The sequence below is a fragment of the Gopherus evgoodei genome, chromosome 12 (assembly GCF_007399415.2).
Source record: "Gopherus evgoodei ecotype Sinaloan lineage chromosome 12, rGopEvg1_v1.p, whole genome shotgun sequence".
Taxonomy (NCBI): Eukaryota; Metazoa; Chordata; order Testudines; family Testudinidae; genus Gopherus; species Gopherus evgoodei.
The window spans coordinates 31,002,368-31,027,758 of NC_044333.1; the positions used below are offsets into that span (position 1 = coordinate 31,002,368).

The following is a 25,391-nucleotide window of genomic DNA, read 5'->3' on the forward strand; positions in this document are numbered from 1 at the left end:
CCCCATTGTCCTCATCACCACGACTGAATCTGCTTATAATTGTTGCTCCTGTCCTTTAGGCTACACCAGTGGTTCCCAAATTTGTTGCGCCGCTTCTGCAGAGAAAGCACCTGGTAGGTCGGGCCCATTTATTTACCTGCCGCGTCCGCAGGTTTGGCCAATCGCAGCTCCCAGTAGCCGTGGTTCACTGCTCCAGGCCAATGGGAACTACTGGAAGTGGCGGCCAGTACGTTCCTTGGCCCATGCCTGCGCTACTTCCCAGGGGCTCCAGCAGCAAGGATGTACCCAAGTGTTTTCCTGTGACAGTGAAGGGCTCCACTAGTGGGGAACTGGCAGAGCCATTCCCCATGCTGGAGTCTTTCACTGCGATACGGAAAGGTTCCAGCAGTGGAACACTACACTGCTAAAAACAGCGGCGTAGACAGGAAGGCATGGCTCCGGTGAGTAGAGAGCCCTTCAGGTGTGTCTTTACTTCCCTAAGGCCGGCCTTACAAACTACGCCACTATTTATACCCATTTTAGGGGGGCTACATGGGTATGTATGCTGCACGCTGCAGAAAGAAGCATGCAGTGTAGATGCACCCTTATAAACACACTCAGAGGTTAATCCAGCTAGTGAACATATATTTGTAAAGTGTGCATGTATGTTTCCTCTGCATAACAGAGTTATCAGAGAAGTACAAGTATCAGGCAACAGTACGTAAGTAAAGATGTTTTGATATGAGAAGGGGCTCTGTTTTTTAAAAATTGTCCAGTATAATTCCATTTAGCCAAATAGAATGGAGGATGTGGCCTATTTTTAACTGCATGAGGTTTCGATTCATGGTATATTTCAGTGCAAAGGATAAAAGACAGGCATATTCCGCTTTTGGATAGTGGAGGTTGACAGGTAAAAAGGGGTTAGCTCTATCTATGCGTGTACTTATGAGTTCCATCACCATGATATCTGGTTCTGTCATATTTTGATAAATAAAAGTAGCCATATCCATTGCAGATCTATTGTAAAGAATAAAAAGCAACAGAAAAGACAAATATGCAAGAGGGAATAATTTACCTCCTTAAACAAAAGCATCCTTACAAAATATTTAAAAATGAGTGTTTTTTTAAAAGTGATCTATCTAATTTCAATTGTACATATCACTGTGTTGTCTGGACAAGACCATTGAGAAAATACAATAACCAGACAGTCAACCAGATGAGTCATTCTGACATCTCTTAGACTTGCCAAATCCACAGCAAGAATGCTTTAGTTTCTTTTCCTTCTTAATTTAAAATACAATCCATTTTCATTATTCCAAATGACTCCAGGGTGCTTTAAACTGCTTTTTTACAATAAAGGGGAAAATACAGATCTCTGCCGTGACTACAAACAGAGAATTGATTAATTGCACCTCTGATTCATACAAGAATTCATACACATTTACGCTGATAAGAAAAATCCCCCAGCTAAGATAAAAAAAATTCTGAGTGTAATTCAGTATTATGAAATGTACGATCTCAATATCAAAACCTGATATACTTTACTGTTAAAGATTCTCTTGCCTTCCCTTTGTTTTGATGGGTTATATTGATGGGAAATAATTGCTGAGACCATCTCTTCACTGATAAGAGATGCAATTATGAACAATGGGTTATAATAATTGACAAAAATAAGTGTTACACGGACACATACTGCATCATTAATAAAATGCATTTTTCATCAGGCACAATGGACATTTTATAGGACAAAAGATGTAGAATGAAAAGTTGGCACATTTAGAAATAAAATAGAAAAGCTAAGAGAATTGTGTAGTTTGTTATTTTTATTTTGTCTCCAAGCTGTGGACAGTTTATTTAAAACTAGATTGTAAAAGAAAATGTTATATTTTGGTAGAACATTCACATTAAAAATTGCTTAGGTTTAGACAATAAAGCAGCCCCCTAAACATACATGGAATTTATGTCTGCTGAAGACTGCTCTATTATTTACCAAAGTTTGCAACGTACAATTCCTTAAAATAAAAAAATCCTCTGTGCTTTGACTGCAAATGAGATTTAACTCATTAATGCAACAAAGAAAACACTATTGGCATGAACTAAAGAGATCTCATTCTACCCATTATATCAAGGATTAAGGCCAGATTGTGCCATCCTTATGTTATACCTCTTGACCTGAGCAGTTGACCAATCATGAGGAGAAATTGATGATGGGAGGTAGGTATTTCTTTGGTGCAGTCCTGTTTATTTACAAAAAAATGTACACAAAGTCCTATTTCTGTGAACACAGTGGGAATCAAACAGTAGGAAATAGTTTCTTTGCTCACAGTTCCAAGCCTCTTTTTCCAGACAGCATCTACGCAAAAGCTCTCTCTGTGTCACACTACAAGAGCTTCTCTGGCTGCCTTTGCCTTTCTCCTACCTTCTCTGGCTGCTTGGCTGCACCCAATCGCGCACACTCCCCTCCACTAAAAAAATACCCAACCCTCTACATTTTCATTCAGCCCCCAATGAAACTCCTCCACCCAACTAGCTCAGATTCTGACTGGCCTTGTGTATGGTCTTGCATGTGTTTTGGGTGGTGACTCCTATTGTTTCAGCTATCTTACTCTGAAAGAAACTTAGCTGCTTCTTACAGTTATACTGAATTAAATCCCTACCAACTGCAGTGAGGTCTCACCCAAGCCCCAGGATAACATTTATGATGAATAGCCCCCTGCCTCTTGAATGATCAAATGGATTTAAATGGGACTGCTTGTAGAGTATACACACTATGAATTACAGTAGCAGAAAATGGCCTTAAATAAATACAGCATAGAGATAGATGACTACCAACTGTCAGGATTTATCCACAGATAATATATTACATTTTTAGTACTTTCCTGAAAGTACCCTTTTTAAGCACCATTGTTACAAGGAATGACAATGGAAAATATATCATTGACTTGACTTGTAGGTTAAGGTGGTGATCAAAGATTCAGCCTGTTCTGTTCAGGTTCTTATATCGTGCCCACCAATATGTTATCAAAGTGCCTGTGCCCATCAGATGCTTGAAGGCATCTTAATTTTCATATCTGTATAAATGCTAATTTATGGGCAGAATTCTGAGCACCTTCTAATTTCTATGCTTGTACAGTTCCAAACCTTCACATATCTGGGTCTTTAGGGCTTGATCCAAAGCCCACTGAAGTCAATGGAAATTTATCCTTTGACTTTAATGGGCTTTGGATCAGGCTCTTGATGATTTGCATAGGCACTCCACAGGACCGGTATGAAACCAGTGTAAACTGACTCAGAGCAGTACAGGCCAGTTAACATAAGACATATAATAAATTTGTCAGAATAAACACTTGTATCACTTCCTAGTGTAAACCTCAATCATGTATGACGCAATCTAATATTGTTACAAAAGTGGTTATGAATCAACGTGTAACAGAGAATAGAGCATTTCATATAATTCAAGAATATCGATTTAGTTTTACATTATGTTAAATCTTAGAACACATAGGTTTAGGTAACTGATGCGGGGAAAACATTTGTTCTACCATAAGCCAGACATTAGGATCTGTAAAATGGCCACGCGGTAAGATATCCCTTAATCTGTTTTGAGGTGCAAACAATATAGAGCTAGACCAGTGGTTCTCAAACTTCATTGCATCATGACCCCTTTCTGACAACAAAAATTACTATACAACTCCAGGAGGGGGGACTGAAGACCGAGCCCACCCAAGCCCTGCCGGCCAAGCCCTATTCCCCTGGCAGGGGGGCAAAGATAAAGCCCAAGGTTCTTCTGCCCTGGGCGGGGGAGCGGGGGCTTGGGCTTCAGATTTGCTGGGGCCCAGGGCCAACGCCACACGTGGCAATTCCATTAAAATGGGGCCGTGATGCACAGTTTGGGGTCCCAACCCACAGTCTGAGAACCCCTGGGCTAGATCCACCAGTCTGCACAAGCCACTCTTGATACAGCACAAAAAAGGAAGCTTCATGTTCTCTCATTATTCAGGCAAACCAGGGACCAAGGTGGTCCCCAGCATAAACTAATGTTGCTTTGCAGCCCTACACAACCAGAGGATTCCTCCAGGTAAGGGCAAGCCCCAGAGGGCCAGATCTATTTGCTGTGTGGCTGCTTTAGACCACCAGAGTGATGCAAAGAAGCTGGAGCTGCCCCCAAAGTCTCTCCATTATGCTGGATTTCACTGAGCTGACATACACCATCTGCTCTATTTTCACCAATCATCTTACACTTTACCATTTGAGTTAGAATTGTATTAAAATGTCAGCTGGGTGAATCAGTTGGACTATAATGTATGATATTCTTTATTTAGCTGTTAGTTGCCTGATCATTCATTAAAATGGAGAGATCTAAAGTGACAGAACTTGGTATTCTATTTTGCAACATCTAGCCAGCCAAGTATAGCTAGCATAGAAAAGGAAGTATTCAAATTATAACCAAGGGAGCAGAATGGAGAGAGGGGAGCTTCCTGACCTCTAAAATGGTTACGTGCCTCCCAGTGCTGATATTCAGGATGAGCAGATTTCCTCCCCTGTGGCATGTCACTTTGTCATCCTTTGGTAATGTTCCCTTTCCTGGTCTCTTGGGCACATAGCTGAAGATACACCTGCCTGAATATCGTTAAATTGACTTGTAAAAATATGGCTACATTTAAAATGTCTGTACAAAATACCCCTTAAGTGAAATGCATGATGGATAAAAAGAAGCAAGCTGTACATGCAATACAATGATATTCCAGGCATGTAAGTGAAGCCTCATAGTGACCTGATAATCATATATTGACTCAGAGCCTCCAAGGTATTTAGGCATCTAATTCCTTTTGAAGTCAAAGGGGGTTAGATGCCTAAATACCTCTGAAGATCTGGACCATTGTCATGTGCTTCTATCATGTATATTCATTAGTTAATATTTGTATTTGCATCAATTACAATTGATAATTCATAATCAATTGCAATTACAGCTACTTTAATTCACCACTTCTAACATACTTTGAGATCAGAATTTCTAAAGGGAGCATTTTTAAATAGGTCCTCAGCAAACATTAGTAAATATTTTATTTGAAAAGTATCCTCTGAAGAGTTATTATGGTGGATTTGAAGACTAAAATCCAGCTATTGTAGTGTGAAAAAAAAAGGGAGTTTGGTCCTGCTTTCAGAACTTTTCTAAACACAGCCTAACTACCAATGCTCTTTTCATTTCCTGAAAAGAATAACTCTGGAGTAGGACTATCAGTGTCTTATGTTATCACTCATTGCTGTAGTACGTGAGTGCCAATATCTTATACCAACACATTACTAATTATAATGTGATGATTAGCATCTTTTAAAGCTGTTTTGCATCCTTTAAATACTGTGTGCTAAATATACAGTCAGAGAAACATAAATGTGCATTTGATAAGTTAAGGAATATGAATGTACCTTGAATGCATAAGCCAGAGTCCTGACAAACTTCGTAGCACAATATGACCACTGTACTGCCTCCATGAATTGAAACATTTTGAAGCTAACTGAACAAAATTGGTAGCTTTTGGATGTTTTTCTATTTACAGTATATTGGGGAAATCTACAATGATCAGTGGGTCATATGCTTACCTGTATAAGGTATTACTTTAGGCTCTGAAAGCACTTAAACATGTGCATAACTCTAAGTATGTGAGTAGTGGACTTGTCATGTTGGATACATTCAGTAAGAGCCTGAGTCTCATTGAATGTCAATGGGACTTAGGCTCCTAAGGCGCAGATCCTCAAAAGTATTTAGGCTCCCAACTTCCATTGAGGAAACCCCTTTGAGAAGCTGGGCCTAAGTTGCTATTGAAAATGGTTGCTAAGTCACTTAAGCATTTTTGAAAATTTTCCACTAGTGCCCGGTGGGCTTTAATATAAACCATGCAAAACTCACCAATCCACTAAAAGTGGTTTCTTTTGTCTGAGGTTTTTTCCTTAGATGAGTTTCTTTATTTATATATCTGCACAGGTGGGTGTTATGGTGAAATGGGGTTTACACAGCTTGGAGATTCCGCACCAGAATGAAGAGCAGCAAGAAGTGAAATGTCACAAAAGCATAAGGTGCTAACTGATGGGCAGTATTCACTGCAAAGGGCTGTCCTTGGATAGCTTGGCTGAGTTTATCTAGGTCTGTATTTGACCTCTATTTAGGCAGGCAAACCTCTTTCCCAAGGAAAGGGAGCACGGAGTGACAACAAGGGTTAGGATAATCTCTCCCCTTTCTCCCCCCAGCTCTCATTGCAGTATGGTCTGAGGGGGGGAATCCTATGGGAATACAGGCCCCTGCCCCTCTCTCAGCGCTCTCTGGGCAGCTCGGGAGGGATAGCTGACTCATATCTACCCACATCCAGCCCTATATAACCCACTGTCAGGCTGGCTGAGAAATGCGCAATAAGACCTGGGCTGAGGTCACCTACTAATGGGTAGAGAATCTCCAGACAATAATCGCCCCCTCCTCTGCCCAGGGCTTCCTCACCAACCCCTTCTGCCCATGTCAAACTGTGCAGCCCGGGAGCTGTCTAGAAACGCGGGTACCTGGCACCAGACCAACTCGTCGTCATAGATTAACTGGGATAGGCTCTCGGGGGGCGGGGGGCTACCTGCGGGGCTGGTGATTCGTGCTGCGCAGCTACTCTGTGCATTGCGGTAGGGCTGGAAGGACCAGAGCCCCATTCAACCAGCTGCAGCCATTGCACATCCCAGCATCACCCACATTCAACAGGCGCCCCAGGCTGAGCGCAGCCCCCTCCGCCGCCGCAGCTTTGCAGCCCGCCAGCCCAGCGCCATGGCCAAGGAGGGCGCGGAGAAAGCGGACGAGACGGAGCAGATGATCGAGAAGGAGGGAGGCAAGGAAGCTGCCGAGGGCAGCGGCGGCTGCAGCCTGCGGGCAGGGGACACCAAGGAGATGCGAGCCGTGCTGCTGTCTGGCTTCGGGGGGCTCAACAAGCTCAGGGTGGCCAAGAAAGTCATGCCGGAGCCTCAGGAAGGGGAGCTCAAAATCCGAGTCAAAGCCTGGTCCAGTATCGCCTCTCTCTGCCTCTCCCCACCCCTCCCCGCCCCCCCTAAGCAGCAGCGGCCCCCACCTCCCCCCGGCAGCATCTTGTGGCCGTGATCGTTGCGTTTGTGTCTGGGGCGGGCGTGGGACCGTGTCAGTTTCAGGAAGGCAGGAGAGGGGGAAGGATCTGCCCCTGTATTGCATGGGGAAAGGATGGGGGTTAAAGAGAAGTAAATAACCGCCCCGCCCTCTTGCCCAGGAACAGGGTTCAAGGGGCATTTTCCATATGTTCTTTACAGCCACTTTGAGTCTAAATCCCGCTCCCTCCCCTTCGCGCTGACAGTCTCGGATCCTCTAGCCGTAGAGCATCCTGTAACTTGACATGCATGTCTGTGTATGTTTCTGGGGACTGATTTCTGCATTGTGAAGCACCAGTTTCTCTGCCCCTTTGAGTTCCTGTTAGAAAAGGCAGGCAGCAAATGGGAATCCACCTCCCTGCTTGCTATTAAACTGATTACCCCTCCCCCAGGCCTGTGACTTTGCAGTGTTTAGTGTAGCAGATTTTTGTGCTGACCCTGTATCTGTAAACTTTAGCTTCAGGTGTTACTATTTTGCAGGCTGTCCTAAGTTTCCCTTTGTCAGAAATTGCAAATTGAAGCTCGCTGGGGGCATTTTATTTGGTTTCTCTTCCCCATCTGAAGTCAAAAGGCAGTTAATTATTTCATTAACTCCCCTCATTCACCATTTTCTCTCAGCCCCACTTCTGAGCTGCTTTGGCAGTTTCTCTCTCCCACTGCAGGTCATCTTTCCTATATCTCTCTCTAACTTCAGTAGCTTACATTTTATTTTCATCTGATAGCTCCAGAGAGCAAATCTATACTGAGAACAGTTTGTACCAAAATATATTTTCACTAGACAAAGCCAAGGATAAAGGCAAAGTCATGGGTGTTTGTGCTGCAAGTGGTTGTTATTTCACTTTTAATGCCAAAAAAAGAGAATAATATTGCTTTTAATGTCTGAGGTTTTCGGAGCTGATTGGAAGAATTGGGGATATTTGGTCAGCTACATTGGGGTTTGATTTTTATCTGAGAAATGTTGGTGTACCTCTGATTGGTTTCTATACTGCTCAGTAGCATGACCTTTCCTTTTGATACTTGCCATTATTTTTCCTCACTAGACACTGCCATTGCTTCCCCCACACACACCAAGCTTCTCTTTGAGCACTGGCAGCAGATCAACACAACCTCCCCCCCCACCCCACCCTCCCGAAGTTCTTGTGAGGAATTGGTAGGTGGATAGTGACCAGTCAGGATCTAGAAACGTTTGGTCCAAGCTTCCCTGTTAAGAACAGTCTTTCAGGCAATCTAAACTGGATGTTTTTGTTCTTAAGTCTCATATTTATAACTAATAGAGGCCCAAACCTAGAATCTGTCTGTGCACAGAACTTCTTTTGAAGTCATGGATTTTTCAGGCCAGAAGGGACCATTAGGATCATCTAGTCTGATTTCCTGCATAACAAAGGCCAAAGAATTTTTCTCAGATGTCATTGGGAGTTAGGTCCTCTGTGCACACAATCCGAGGAGTAGAGCACTGTGATCACACAGCGGTAATCTGCTGCTATATGTAAATGCTTTGGCATCTGTGGAAAATAGATGTGAAGGTGAAGGCTGAACTGTTTATTTTAGAAACAATCAACACTGAAAGTGACACTGGTTTATGGCAATGATTTTGTTTTATCAGTGTATCCAAAGGGTATCACTGAACCGGCTGTGTTCTGATGGGTTTGCAGAACAGACACATTAACTGTAGATCTCAGTCCATTAGACACTGGCTTTTCCATATTATATTTTTGTGAATCAGCTGTTCTATTCCTGATGAGAGTATATTTTCTTCCTTACTTGCATCAATGAATTATGATCAGCTATCCAGCAACCTGAATGATTAATATAGATGCAGGACAGGATTTTGCCTTTTTTTTTTTTGATAAAGTGTCTTGCAGATTATGGGCACTATGGGAAATAAATGAAAACAAGTCCATGTTAACTATATTGAATATAGTGAAACCTGCTTGGTGGTTTATGTCTGTAAAATCAGGGTTTGGTTAATATTGATCAGAGCTGTAATGTCTTTTCACTGGGTTTTTTTCAATCATTAAATATTTGAAAGTTAACATTTGTAATTTTGAATGTGGTGTATGTCTGTGTTCCTTTTTAAAATGCCTAAGTGATTGACAGGACTTACTTCCATGTATGCACATGAATTTCCTTTTCATCAAGACTGCAGACCTCTGTGTTACAAATAACAGTAGTTAGCTGTGTAGTGAATACTTAGCTGTAAAATAATACTTAGCTTTTCAATAGACTCCAAGTATTTTGTTACTGTTAATAAACTGTTGGAGGTGTACACCCACTGCTTTTGTATCAGTGGAGCCACTCAAGTAAATTACTACTTTATAGTTATGCTTGGATCACTTATTACGCTATATATTTTTTGAAGCTGTAGCACAGTTCAAGGTGGAGGAACATGAGGTTTAGTGAAAGGCCATGTAGCCTACCATAGCCAATTGACAGAAGGGGTGAGATCAAGGGGCCAAAACTTGTATTGAGCAACTAATGGGCAGGGTTAGGTCCCTGAGCCCTGTGTTTGCAGATGGTAAAGAGAGAACAGGGAGTAGAAGTGATGCTGGCTGCATGGGTTTGGTTGGGAGATTGGTTGAGGAAATGATGAAAATGCCTGTTGTGGCCAGTGGAACATGCTCTTTAAGATGCAGAATGCATCTAGGATGAGCTTCTCTAGCATTGCCTACTCAGAGTAATACATTTAATTATGTCAATGTAAAGATAGCTGCCTCAAGCAAATGGGATTTTAAAGATGGGATTTGGGGGAGTGGGGGAAGAATCTACCAACCATACAGCTTTTGCTAAATATTAGTTAGAAAACTTAATAAGAGGCACAAGTACCTCTACAGTCTGTACATACTCATTGCAGGAATCAAGACAGTTAAATGTTACCTTCCTGTTTCAGAGTACTATAAATAGGAGAAACTTGGGACCCATTGTAGTATTGCTATTAATGCTAAGCCAGATGAATGACTTTTCTTTGAAGTCCTGAAATATCAATGATTTGCCTGAAAGTTTTTCTTTTGTGATGAGTCATACGTTAGCCTCATTCAGTGACTAAGAGATGGAGCAATAGTCAGTACCCAAGTTGAATCACAGCTTTTGCATATTCCCTATAATTATTTCTTGATTGGTAATGATGGAGCACCTTGGCACTGCTCTGTTTACTTGTTTATTTTGTCTGTGTCTAACAAAATGCCTGAGTTCATACTGTTTTCAAGATCAGATAAACAGCTAGAACAAACCTACCCCACATACAGCAGTGCGCGGAAGACAGGTAATGATCTCATATAATTGCCTCCCTTTACTTGTTTTTCGTCTTGATATGGTAGCTGTTACTGCTGCTCCTCATGATGCAAATACATAGATGGGGGGCAGAGGTGACCCTCTTTGCCTTCTTGGCATTTGTGAAAGAACAGAGCTGTCTCTAAATTAGAAGCAAGTAAAAGAAATCCCATATGTAACAGTGTGTCACATAGTGTCAAATGTACTCTTAAAGATAGGCTTATTCATATTTCATGTGTTTCTCTAAATAAAAGGAAAGTATGAGCTCTCCTCTTAAAAAAAGTTAAGAGATTTCAGGTTTTCAGGAGTCATTTTAGATCGGTGGTGGGCAACCTGCGCATGTGGCCCATCAGGGTAGTCTTTGGCAGGCCACGAAACAGTGTTTACATTGACCGTCCGCAGGCATGGCCCCTGCAGCTCCCAGTGGCTGTTGTTCGCCATTCCTGGCCAATGGGAGCTGTGGGAAGTGGCAGCCAGCACATCCCTGCAGCCACGCTGCTTCCCACAACTCCCATTGGCTGGGAACAGTGAACTGCGGCCACTGGGAGCTGCAGACTTTCAATGTATATACTGTCTCGCAACCTGCCAGCGGATTATCCTGACGGGCCGCAGGTTGCCCACCACTATTTTAGATAATTCAGGCAAAAGGAGGAGGAATACTTTTAGGAATATTGGTCCAGGTCCTCAAAGATATTTAGGCTACTAATGTCAATTGACTTCAGTGTAAGTTAGGAACCTACATATCTTTGAGGATCTGGGCCACAGGACCTGAGTGTCTCCTTAATTGCACTGATATAAACCCAGTGACTTCAAAGGGGTTACTCCTGAGTTACACCAGAGTAAGCAAGAAAATCAGATCTATTACATAGTACCAGCCCAGCCTGGGACATAGAGGGCACTCTGCAGCATTGGCATTGTGTTTAGATAGGGGCTAGGGACTGGGTGAGTCAGAGTCCTGGGGTGGGCAGCCCTGCACTGGATGGGAAAGAGTAAAGAAAACATATTTTATCACCACCCCCAGACCTGCAGAGATTATCAGGGAAAAGTAATACAGCCACAAAACTCTCCATCTTAGGGAGCCGAGAAATGCCACACTCCCACAGAGTAGCAGATGAAGGTGGAGCCTCAAAGTAGTTGCATTGGCACTGGGTTAGGAGTTCAGATACATCACTGACTCTGTGTTGGGCAAACTCTGCCCAATGACAGAACAATCAAGGAGGGGGTGATTTAGCCCATAAAGTTCAGCTTATTTGACATGCTTATTAATATCGCTGCTATTTCACAGGCTAGTCCTGGCAGAACCCCTACCTGAATACTCTGTTCCTGGGGAGTAGTTACTTGTCATTCTATGCCTTCTTCCTCAGACTCCAGTTGCATCCAAACTTTGACTTAAAATGAAAACTACAGTTAGAACAGAACCGAACTCTACCCACTTTCCCACTGCGTTCCCTGCAGTCCACCCTCCATTAACTCCTGCATATTTCTTAAGCCAAAATCAGGAGTCTTGTCCTTCCATCAGGATCCCAACGCTAGCTATTCTGTTAAGCAATCACGTATTTATCAAAAGTTCGTCTTCAAACCATGTCCCCAGTGCGTCATTCAGGTAGTTCACAAGGGAAGTTGAAATTGCCCATAATGAATTGTCCCTGCAGACTTGAAGTGTCTTCAATCTCCTGTAATATCCTCTAGAGTTATGCTAATATTCCTTTTAACTGAGATTTTTAACCAAAGAGATTCTGCCCCATGCTCAGCTCCTAAATGTTAAAAAAACAGTTTTCTGCATTCCCCAACTTTTGAGGAAGTTTGGATCTGAACTTTGTAGCTCTAAAGCAACACCTCCCCTGAATCCCTATGCAAGACAACCTCTCCTTCCTACATATATCATAAGCAGGGATTGTCATACAAGTGGTAATATAGATCAGTATTAGTATTCGATTGTTCATAGAGGGAAAGTGATTATATATTTGTGTGATTATTCTTAGTATGTCCTTTAGCCACTGTCCAAATTACAGCAAAAGCATCCACATCGAATAAAATGGAGGCCACAGCTTTCAAATATCAGAAGTCTGTAGAGAAAAGACTGAGGAGGCTATTCTCTTGTGCCATACAATGAAGCCAACCTGTCCCTTTCAAATTAGAGCAGACGCAAGGAATTTTGACGAGGGATTCCATGAGGCCTAATGTTGCACCGATAATTAATAGAGTAGCAATTTACCTCTGGATTCTTGCGTTCAAATTTCTCTTAAGCTTATTTAAAGATTAAAAATGAGTTTGCTGGTCTCATCATCAAGCCCTGTTCTGCTCTGAGTTACCTCATTGATGTTGACCAGAATTGTACACATGGCCTTATGAAATGGAAATAGAAAATGGAATTTCAAATCAGGCCAGGAATAAATCAGAGAAATGGAACTTTGCCCAGATGCCAGTATTTGGACATATATTATACATGCCCTTTTTGATAAATGGCATGCAGCCAAAGTACTTCTCCTGACACTGTACCAGGTACATTCAAAAAATATATGTGAACAAGTTGTATACAGGACAATAAAATGTGATGAAATTAGATAGTGTGTGACTAAAGTATTTATCATGCCAAAATCAAACTTGATTTCTCAGCTATGAATTAAATTATAATTAATTAAATTCAAAATTTTTCATTATATACCTCAATATCAATTATTTTAGGGCTGTCAAACAATTAAAAATAATCGCAAATAATAGTGAGATTAAAAATAGATGTAATTAATCACTCTGTTAAACAATAATAGAATACCAATTTAAAAATTTTGGGATGTTCTACATTTTCAAATATATTGATTTCAGTTACAACACAAAATACAAAGTGTATAGTGCTCACTTTCTATTTTTTTTATTATAAATATTTACACTGTAGAAAAGATTTTTAAAAAGACCTACAAGTTGAAGCATGAAGGGGCATACGAATGTTTAGCACATCTGGCACATAAATTGCTTGCAATGCCAGCTACAACAGTGCTATGCAAATGCCTGTTCTCACTTTCAGGGGACATTGTAAGTAAGAAAAGGGCAGCATTATCTCCCCTAAATGTAAACAAACTTGTTTATCTCAGCAATTAGCTGAACAAGAAGTAGGAGTAAGTGGACTCATAGAGTCTAAAGCTTTACATTGTGGGGTTGGTTTTTTTTGAGTGCAGTTATTTAAAAAAATACAAATTCTGCATTTGTAAGGTGCACTTTCATGATAAAGAAATTGCCCTACAGTACTTCTATGAAGTGAATTGAAAAATACTATTTTGTTTCTTTACAGTGTAAATATTTATAATAATAGTAACATAAAGAGAGCACTGTACACGTTGTATGGTAACTAAAATAAATATTTTTGAAGATGTAGAAAAGCATTCCAAAATACTGATAATAAATTTCAGTTAGTATTCTATAATTGCAGTTTTAATGTATTATTAAACAATAAATCACAAACATTTTAATCTAGTTAATTTGTTTTGCGTTAATCACTTGAGTTAACTGATTAATTGACCGCCCTAATTTTTTTTTAATTCTCCACCTTCATGTTCCTTCCCAATCCTGTTCTAATAACAAATTTGTTTTAATTTTGTATTAATGCTGCTGCTTTTTCCTGGAGATAAAGACAAAAGGCAAGGAATTGGTTTGCTAGAGTTATGTAGTCAGATTCATAACTGAAAACATTCCTATTCAAAAAATTTGTCTGCCAAGTAATTCCATCAGAATGAGTAGGTGTTGGTGAATTAAGGTGTGATAATATATACATAAAATCATGTTTTTTTCAAATAGCCACAGTCATACCATGTCTGTCTGGGTGCTCCTTGCCTGCTCTCTGTCACAACTCCAGTTCTTCTGCTTGTTCTTACATCACAACTCCATCCCCAGTTACCCAGTAGGAGTAGAACATGGGAAAGGTTAATTAAATAACTTTTGTAAAGCACTCGAATTGTGGAAAAATCTAGACAGTGGTCTCTAATGAAGTTGACATTTGTGAACAATGTTGCCTACTGTGTGTAAATATTGTTTTTAAATGGTGATCATTGTGTATGTCCTTCACTTTCTCTTAAATAGTCCCAAAACTTCTTTATTGTTCAGAATTTTTCTATACTATAGATGACATTACAGAAGGTGAATTGCTTTGATAGTTTTCTGATCAGATGCAGCCTTTCTGCAATCATTTTTAAGCCTCGAACCTGCAATGTGCTGTGCCCCTGCCAACAATTCTGACTATAGGCTTAGTGCAATCACTGTGTACAACTGTCTTTTTATCTTTCCTCTGGGTCTTCAGGGAGGATGGATGGCCCAGTGGTTTGGGTACTGGCTTAGGGGATGGTAGGACCAACGTTCAGTTCCATGCTCTGCTGTGGGTTTCATATGTAACCTTGAGCAAGCTGATTAGCTTTAGTTCCCCTTCTGTAGAAAGGCTATAATAACGCTTTCCATGGGGTCCAGGAGAGGAGATGGGCACAGTCAGGATAAAAAAACTTCCCATTGAAATGTCATGAAAATGATATCCCTATGACTTTGTGAGTCATGAGACACGCATGTCAATTCTGCCCATAATCTTTCTCATGCACAAATCAAGGATGGGTTGAGGGCACTTTTAAAACTTTATCCACAGCTGCCTTCAACGTTTACATTAGATGGAATTTCCACTGAAGTTCCTAATGACCTAGATCTCACCATGAATTGTCTTGGTTTCATGTGTCACTGTCTTTATCCTGTTTTATGTTTATCAGAGTTGTCCATGTCTTTGTTAGTAACCAGATGAAAGCCCTGATCTTGCAAACACTTGCGCTTAGTTACTGTGTGTGTGACCAGTCAATGGTTCTATTTGCGTATGAGAGATGACTCATGTGCATAACTTTGCAGAATACAGGGCCCCAGTATACATCTCTTCCGGCTGGCAGTAATTATGGGGCTATGCTCTGAAACAATAGGTTAGGGCTGTAGTATATTCTAGCTAGTTATGAACATAAGGAGTCTTCAGAATGTGTGCATAGTGTTTTGTGTGTCTGGAATCTATACAATGGGGCACAGGAAAAACAAAATACCTTTTCCCCTGATATATATATATATATGTGTGTGTGTGTGTGTATAAAATATGACATACAAAGACAAAGTAAGGAGGCCTCCTGATTTTCACAAAATTGAGCATACAAGGAAAAGTCATCAGTGATTCTTCTGAGCAGCCGCCCACGTAAGATTTCAAAGACCTAAATCAATCTTTTGCAAAGACTATTTAAAAATGATCAGGTGCAAAAGCGTCTATAATAGTTTATTGATGATAATATCCCATTTGATGTTTAATAAATTCTCACTAACGATTCTGTTCCTTGCCAAGATAACAGCAGATTCCTCCCTGGTACACAAGCAATTTAAATGCAGCTACACCAAGGTTGTGTCTGGCCCAAAATATCTATAGCATATATCAGTGGATTATATACAAACTCCTAACAAATATCACTTCACTGTTTGCATTTTTGAAGTCCTTAAAGAATATCTCCGATTACTGCATTGTCCTTTTTCTCAAATAAACCTCCGTTGATCAATGCATCCTAGGGACCTTTTAGTGCCCATTGGCAGGATCCATATGGATAGTTAGGGTGCGGCATGTTGGAGTGCTATAGATTTACAGTGAGTGTTCAGGTAGACACGTCCCTCGGCTCACACATAGATTTACAACAGTAATGCTGAGACCTAACCATGCCAACCTTGCATGTGCTCTATGTACCTTGAGTAGCCTGACTGTCCTTATTTACAGAAGTAGTCTGCTCTTCATAAAGCTACGTATTTTTAATACTGAAAGAGGTGTGTGTATTTCACAATAATTCAAAATGTCTTGTAAAGCATCATGAGATATCTCAGGGGATTAGTTATGAGAAGGAGCCTTTCATCTTTCAATCACTGATCTGACTCTGATCCAGGTGGTAATGATCTCTGGTCTGAAACAGTAGTTATGACTCCAGTGCAACCTCTAAGCATAGGAGCCCAGTGTAATCACAGATCTAGTAGCCCGACCTCCAAGACAGCCCATGCAGAGCTAACTTAGAGCCGAGTTCTTCCATGAGAGAAGATGTGAATTCCCTCCGTACACCTGCTCCACACCTGCCTACCCATGTGCAGGAGAACAATGCAGCATTGAAAATAATGGAAGCCTTCAGCATCTTTCATTGTCCTGGCTTAGTTTCTCTCCCTCCTACCCTCATGTTAGTGTTTTGATTTTGTTTTTGTTTTTTCTTGTGTTTACAGTGGTTTAAACTTCATTGATCTGATGGTGCGGCAGGGGAATATCGATAATCCTCCCAAGACACCACTTGTTCCTGGATTTGAGTGTTCTGGGATCGTAGAAGCTCTGGGGGACAATGTGGCAGGATTTGAGGTAATATTTCCTTTATCTTGCAATATGATCAAGGGCACAGCATTTGACTGGGAGTGAAGAAGAAAGGATTTAAGGCCAGATTCTGCCACCCCTGCTCACTTTGAGTAGCATCTGAAACCTTCTCTACCCAGTGAGTCTGTGGTCAGCAAGCCAGGGTGAGATTCTACAGCGCACTAGTTTGCTGCACACTGATTGGCTCTGTGGACCCTCCTACAATGCACTGAAAGTTCTGCAGTGGGCTTTGCCATATTCCTGTTTGAAACATTAAAAGTAGCGTGAAACGGGACTCTGTCAAAGCCCCCCAGGGAACTTTTAGTGCACTGGAGCAGGGGCCACATGGCCAGTTAGTGTGCAGCAAGTCAGGGTACTGTAGATTTATACCCTGGCTACCTGTACACTAACTCACCACATAGACAAGCCCTTATTCTGCAAGTAGTCCCATTGAAAATGCAGGGTAAGAAACTATCCAACTAACTAGGGAGTGAAGGGACAGAACTGGGACATTAACTAGCAGCAGACACTTCCTACAGCAACAATTTTCTTGTCTAGTAAGCTAAGATAAAACCACACTTATCTGAACCTTGATTAATGAAGAACTGTATTTAATCAAAATGACATCAGTTTCCCCTGAGGGGAATTTAAATTCATGGAAAAAGTTCCCCAGCTTATCCAAAACCTTATGTATACATTCTGTTCAACAATGTCTTACTGTAATCTTCCTTAATGGGGAAAAATTCTATTACTACTTTCTTTTTAGTGCATCAAGAGTCTTTTTTTTTTTTTTAACTTGTCATCGGTCTATCCCATTTCTAGAAATTCCTTTTTAAAAGATTTTAGACTGCTATATTGTGTTTGAAGACCTACCCAGAGTGGCACTTTGGAGCAAGTATTCTTTCAACAAGCAGAAGTTGAAATAAGTTTTAATGTATCAATGGTTTCCTGTACTGAAAGCTCTATTGCAAAGCAAACTGACTTCAATGTTGGCCTAGCACCTTGAAGATAAAAAACCTTATATGAGTGCTACCTGTTGTTAATTATCATTGTTGCATCCCTGAAACTTGCATTTTAGATTCCCCCCCTGGTCCAGGCAGCCTAAGTTAGTTGTTAATATGATCACAGGCCATCAAGATTTTTCCGATTCTGATATTGGCACCGACTGTGACAAACACTATAAATGAGATTGCATTTTCAAATTATCACTGAGCTGTAATTCTTATTATAAAAAACAATAAGACATGTTGCATGTCAAATTATCTCAGAGGTGAAATTCATTGATGTGCCCGGCAGCCCCATGTCGGACCTTCTGGGATATAATAGTGTTGTGGAGGCTGTGGGCAGAGCAGTCTTCACAATTTGGCCATTCCTTCGTTACCTAGCCATTTAACCATCCTGCCCTGATGCCTCCTACTCTGCCAATGATGGCAGCCTCCATTATTCACTTGTCTGTTCCTCCCACAGATAAGTTTGTGCTTCCTTTCTTACTGCCCCTTATACATGAAAATGCGCTGCTGGAACTAACCCATACAGCCGCTACTGCCACCTCCTCCAAATTCCTCTTAAAGACTCACTTCTGCCATGATGCTTATGATCCGCTGCCAATTGGTGATGACTAGGCAGGAATCCAGCAGACACGGCTGAGATCATTTATAGTCGCTTTTTATTTATACGTTAAAAGAGTCAAAATAATTGGACTAGAAATCTGCTAATTTTAAACATAATCCGTCTGTGTAACCATATTTCCTATCACTCCTCCCTCCCCTATACATTCCCACTGTTGCTTAGTCCCAGTTGTTGGGTCTTGACTTAAATTAGATTGTAAACTCAGGGACTGTCTCTCTCATGCTGTATTTGTACAACGCCTAAAATAACAGAGCCCTCATTCTGCTCTGAGACTCTAAGTACTCGGGTGAGACTAATAATAATTTACTCACTCTTCATGCAAGGAGGGGGTGAATTTCACCCTCGTTGTACAGTGTTAAATGACAAATAATTAAAATAACAGGTCTCACATGATCTCATCCTATAGCTGGCACCAGGTATTTTAAAGCACCTGTATTATGTGTAAAACGTACAGCATCCCACTCTGTTTTCCATCATTGATGTTAAACACCTCTCTTAGCTGAAACCTTCTGTTTTAACTTCCCACAGTATCTTCTTGATTTATATGCAAATCCTGCTGAGCAAATGCAACGTGGAGATGTGAATCTCCTGAAGTAGGACAGCTGGGCATGTGCCAATTATTTTATCATTCTTATCTCTGCAACATGTTTTATCAATGTAATGAAATAATTCTGCCCCCTTTTTTTTATCCTTATCCTATTTTTTCCTCATTTAAGTAGATATTGCATAAAGAGAGCTTTATTAGGCAGCATTATTGTTCTTCCACAAGAGCTTTGTGAACAGTGCTACATGACAGACCATGGTCCATTTGGTTTCTAATAGGGTCTCATTAGGAATGAGGCTAGAACTGTTTTTTTCCTTCAAGGAATCACAGCTTTTCAACTACCTTTTTCCTATAAACAATAATTTCATTGTCTGAAACCTGTGCTCTCAGATGTGCAGATCTGGCATTCTTAATGTGTGTGTAGGGGGGTTTTTTTTTGTTTTTTTTTTTTAAGAGTTAGACTCTGTATAAAGCTGAGGAGAAATAATCCAGTGTATGGAACTAGTATAATGAGATTCTGCTTTGGATTGCATTTTTTGGTCTAAATTTCTCTAATCCTTTTGAAATGGAAATCATACAGCTATAGGATATGAAAGTTTGCTTGAATACCATTATGCCTGACTGATTACATTGAGTCTCCTTTAAAAGTCGTGATCAAGAGCATGATATGAACAGGGTAGATCATGCTCAGTCTGGTAGAACCATCCTCTAATTAAAACAAGCCTTTGTAATTTTTAGACATATTTTACATAACGACAGCAATGGCTGGGTTATCTAGTAGAGAGACCTGAGACCATAAAGAAAGCTGAGACACACACACATGAATACACTGATAAGGAAATGTACCATTCAGGTCAAAATCAGTATCTGAAAATTAGAGAGAGCTGATGTTTGCACCATACTTGTCACAACCTGGCATCTCTGTGTGCAGGGTCAAAAAGACCAAAGGTTAACGCCAATCTTGTACACGGCTCCCCATAAATGGACTCCATTTCCATGCAACACCAGTGAAGTCACTGGGACTCCTTGCTGTGGAGGATTAATGTGAGCAGGATTCAGCCTGTGGTCATGAGTCTGCAACTGAACTGTGCCTTTCATCTCTGGCATAGCCAAACTGGAATTTAACGAGTCTCTTCATTGCCTGAGAATATGACAAATCCAGGCTTCTATTGGCAACCCTCATTGATAGAGGTTTCTAAAAATGTTCTCTGCGTTGTGCAAAATGATGGGTTTTATTCAGCAGTTGAAGGGCCTGTTCCTACTTCCCACTGAAATCAATAGCTAGATTCCTATTGATTTCACAGGAAACTGGATCGGGCCCCTACTGTTTAAGAAGCTCTTAATTCCATTGGCGGTGCTCAGTTGCAAAGATCTGAAGTGACATGCTGGTTAAACACTATAAAATATAGTAAAAGCATCACAGTAACTGGCAGGAGGGACCTCCATGCCCTACCCCTTCAGTTCTGTAACGATTTTTTTTGGTAATAGAGTATATACTATAAAGTGCTAAAATCTTGTGCCAACTAATCTTATGCAGAAACTGTGTGTTTAAAAAGTAGGCACCTTTTTAACAGTGCAAGGGAAACAGCAGAACTGTTGTTAATATGAAGGACCCTTTCAAAAGGAGGAGGAATTTCAGTGAAATTGGAATTACAGTTGTGTTCACCGACTTCATCCAACAAGATATAAACCTTTCAGAACTGTCACCAGCACTTTAAATTTTAACTAACCTACAGTATCCTAAGGCCAAAGAGATGAAAACATCTTGAGAGGCCAAAATGCTTTTGCACTGTAAACAGGTATTCTCAGGCAGCTGTCTCAGCATACCAGCTGCCTAATCATTGTCAAGTTTTCTTTTGTAAGCATGACAGCAAAGGAGAATTAAATGCATAGAGGCAAAACTTTGCTCACATGAGTCATCCCGTTGGACCAATTTCTGCTCTCACTTACCCCGGTGTAGTCTTCTTGAAGTTTTCCTACACCCATGAAAGTGAGGAGAATTTGCCTTACATTTTCAGACATTCATACTATTATTCTTGGCTGTCTATGGGGAATTGCTGTCTGAATTCTCAGAATCTGAAACTGCAATGAAGGCCGCTAGATAAATGTATGAAATTGATGTGCCTGCACTTCAGCCCAATCCTCAAGAGGCACTTAATATGGCTAATATAATCTCACTCCATCTTCAAATGTATCTTATCTCCATTTTGTATTTGATAGAAGACATTTTTCTCTAGTGTGCGTATATATATTTTTCTATGGTAATTGGGTCTTCAGTTGCAGGAAAAAAGAAGATTGCATTGTTCCTTTAATTCCTGCAGACAGGAGCTGATTGATTTAGAAGCTGGCATAAGAACCGAAGGACAAAAGGTTGATGTTTGAAGTCCTATTTTAAAGTTATAGGGTCAAATTCTGTTCTGTCATACAGGTGTAAACCCATGGTAGCTTCAGGGGAGTCACTCTGGAAATACAATGATATAGTTCAGAGCAGAATGTAGCCTCAGTAATTAAAATCCTTGTCACATATTGATTATCTCCAGCAGGCAAAGGCAGTTTAAATATCTGCTTAGAATAATATAACTACAGAGTAAACAGGTATTGCTAGCATAAAGTAAAAGGCTAAATCACTGGTTCTCAAACTTCCATATTGTGGTTAATTTTTTAAAATAGAAGGCCTCCCATTCCGATGTCATCACCTCCCCTGCAGCAAACGTATTGCCCAGAAAAGTAGCTTGTGAAAAATTCTTAAGATTAGGAAGGCCAGGTGAAAATAAACTCCCTTTTAGATGGGGTTGCTTAGTCATGTCCATTCACTTTGTGTTGGTGCTGTCCTAGCCCTACTCCCACATGCAGGACTTGCTTTCATTAGTAGCAAAGCTGCCCTCACAGCTTGGACACCCAACTACTCAAATCTTTTGATGTCACTTTGTAGTTTGGTCCTCCTGTGTTAACTACCATTCCAGTGTTAATATTGCCTGCACATTTAATCCCGATTAAATGTTCATCAAAGAAACAAATCAGCAAAGAAAGACCTGAAGCTGAGTTGTGGTTTTGTTTTTAAATAAAAGTTTAATTGGTCCAAAAAGCCCCTGGAAATCCTAAAGAGCCCAAGGCTGGGCTGCAACAAGTACTTATTCATGTATTCAATGTTTATAGCATTTTATAAGCATTTCAGATGTGCATGCTTACTATCCTAATAATCCCAATGTCATTCTTTCTGTTACTGCAGATTGGAGACAGAGTAATGGCTTTCGTAAACTACAACGCATGGGCTGAAGTAGTATGTACCCCAGTAGAATTTGTCTACAAGATTCCTGATGACATGAGTTTTTCTGAAGCTGCTGCCTTTCCTATGAACTTTGTAACTGCCTACATGATGCTCTTTGAAGTGGCCAACCTAAGAGAAGGCATGTCTGTGCTGGTTCACTCTGCAGGAGGTGGGGTGGTAAGTTAGTGCATTTAACTCTTCTTGTCATGTGAATAACTGAAATGGTCTGAAATATGTTAACACTCAAGAGGGGTCTGAGTCTTGAAGTTTGGATTCAGATCTAAACTTTCCCATGTGTTGTGAGGGTTTTTATCTGTTTCCCATCTCTACCTAATATTAAATGTATCCAAGGATTGATCAGATAGAAGCTTCAGGCCAAATAAGAAGCTATCCCAATAAACAAACAAAAAATGAAGTTGGAAGGCAGAGTTCAAAGAGCAGATATTAAGGGATAGAAATGTAGCCTGCGAATCTGTGCGTAGGGAGTAGGTGATATGCACAGAATGTTCTCTCCACTTCTGCACACAACCTGGAAAGGGGATACTACTTCTTCCACAGCAAAGAAAAACATTGCAGGACTTTCTAAGGCCAGGCCTGAAGTCAATAATATACAAAAGACAAGCAGAGTTGGAGTGAGCTACTGGGTCTTACAGTATGACACCTGCAGCAAAGTACACATTGCCTGAGCAAAGCACCAGCTGTATGGATTCAGGGGAACACAACACTAGCCAACCAGCAAACAAGGAGTCGGCAAGTCTGTATTACAAATCATGTAGGCTCTGATTCAGGAAAGCACCTAACCAAGTGCTTAAATTTAAGATACAAAAATTCTACTGTCTATCTTTAAACTAAGGGGCCATTCACTATATAGTTTATCCACTCAGGAACTGCAGTAGATCTCTGCCTTCTCAACTGAAGTTCTGTCCTTTATTCTTCAAAATTGTCTTCTTCAGGGCCGCCCATGGGGGGGGGAGGTGGGGCAAAAGGAGGAATTTGCCCCAGGCCCTGCACGGGCCTCCATGAGAGTTTTTCGGGGCCCCTGGAGCAGGGTCCTTCACTTGCTCTGGGGGCCCTGGAAAACTCTCACAGGACCCAGGCTCTTGGAGCTTCTTCCGCTCCCGGTCTTCGCCGGCGGGGGGTCCTTCTGCTCCAGGGCGGAAGGACCTCCCACCACCGAATTACCACCGAAGCGGGACCCACTTCCGAAGACCCCAGAATCCTCTGTGCAGCCCTGGTCGTCTTTATTTATTCCAAATTAATATTCCATAGTCATCTACCACCTGGCAGCCCTTAAACACCTTATCTTTGATTTTATGCCCTCACCGCTTCTTTCAGAGTCTTCTAAAAGATAGGCTGTAATTAAAGGAATAAATTCATCAGCTCTTTACACAAAATATTTGTAGCCAAAGCTAATCCTACTTGCAGTGAACAACCCTCTTGGAATACTCCAGTAAATGACTGGAATTTGTAATCTTATTACAGTTCAGTGCTGTACGGACTAGGGAATTATGGCCTACTTTGTTTAATATTAATCTTTAGTGTGGAATTTGGAACTGTTAAAATAACATGGGGCTGCATATTAAGGGAAACCGTGCACTTTGCTGTCACTGTAATAACTCATGACTGAGGTTTTCATTTAAGGCACTAGATTGTACGGGTTGGGGGGAGGCCCAGAGCTTCCTACTGGGGCTCAGCAAAAAGCTTGAAAGAAATTTCCATGTAGACATTTCTGTATAAATTAATATGCAAATTTGCATAGAATCCCAAAGTGTGGTCCCTTGGAAACAACAAATCCATTATATCCTCCTACACCCATGCAGATGTTACCTAATGCAGATGTATCAATCTTTCCTGCTACATCCACTGTGGAGGTTAGTGGGGGGTTTCCACCTCACTGACTGAAGCCGAGTCTTACAGTGAATGTGCTGACAGACTCAGATTCTAGTGGGCCCAATTCTAATACTCCATCTATTTAAACCACTGAAGACGTAACAGTATCCATTGAGCAAATAATTCCCAGGAAGTTCCTCATTTAATAATACAGGAAAACCAGCATTCAAATCACTTTAAGGAAAGAGATTTTCTGTGCTCTTGTATTAATGGATGCAAAGCCCATTAACGTTGACAGCAAGTGAAAAGATTGGCCAGTTGGTTTCTAAATGTCATCAAAATTCCTGAATAATTTAACAAGACAATAGACTTCCTGTGGTACAAGAACTTTGCAACTGTTCCTTTCTCAGCAATACTAGTTCATTATTCTAGTTACTTCAGGCATTTTATATAAGAAAACTTGTTGATTGTTAAGTTCTTGCCTGTTCATTTTTGGATTTCCCTCTGGGACAAATCCTGCAGCCCTTTCGTAGGCAGGAGCCAGAGAAAACTCCCACTGACTTCTGTGCATATATTGCCTGTTTGTTTTTGGTGGTGGTTTTTAAAGAAATCCTTATGATATTTAGTATAGCAGCTGTCCGTCTTCTAATATCTGTTTGGGGATATGCTCACTGTGATTGAGTATACTGTCTCTTTAAAGTCAGAGGGGGGAGCTTAGGGGCCAGGTAACCCCCATTCCAGGAGTTCTGGGCCAGAGAGGCAGATACTGGGAGACAGCAAGTGGTCACAGGGTAAAAATTGGTTTCTTGAAAAATCTAAGGTTACTAATCTTTCTAGAGCCGGGAACCAGGAGCTTTGTAGCATAGAAAAGGGCAACTCAATTTGCCCTGATAAATATAAAAAATGATTCCATGTTAACAAATCTTATTTGACTCAGTTATAGACTGTTGGGAAACCCTTTAAAATTGATACATTATGGTCCCAACCGGGCCTTTCAGAACGTTTGGTCATTTTTCAGGGTAAACTCATCCTATAACTGTTTATTAAATCATTTCCCTTGCTGTATTACATTGATTAGTATGGTTAGACCTCAAAATACAGCATTTCATCCTCCATGTGACCATGGTGAGCTCTTCGGTATTACCATAGGAAGTGCTGTCAGTAAAGCAGAGGATTGTTCCTGTAGACTTGGTTAAAGCAAGAGCCACTCCCATGAAAATCTCTGAGTTACTTACAAATGCTGGTGTAATTCATACGTTCCTCTGGTGGATGTGACCGGACTTCAAGCCAAGATTTATAGGGCCTGAGACAAAATGTAAAAGAGCCCCATCTCTTCCAGTTTACAGCCCATTCTC

General features: G+C 40.9%; 1 protein-coding gene across 1 annotated transcript in view; it reads left to right on the forward strand.

The window, feature by feature from the left end:
• The first annotated feature begins 6,616 nt into the window (after positions 1-6,616).
• Positions 6,617-25,391, forward strand: part of VAT1L (vesicle amine transport 1 like) — an 80,084-nt gene continuing 61,309 nt past the window's right edge. The window contains exons 1-3 of the mRNA XM_030582002.1: positions 6,617-7,008; positions 16,645-16,774; positions 22,168-22,383. Coding sequence (XP_030437862.1) covers positions 6,779-7,008; positions 16,645-16,774; positions 22,168-22,383 — 576 coding nt within the window. The 5' untranslated portion in view covers positions 6,617-6,778. The remainder of the gene's footprint in view (positions 7,009-16,644; positions 16,775-22,167; positions 22,384-25,391) is intronic.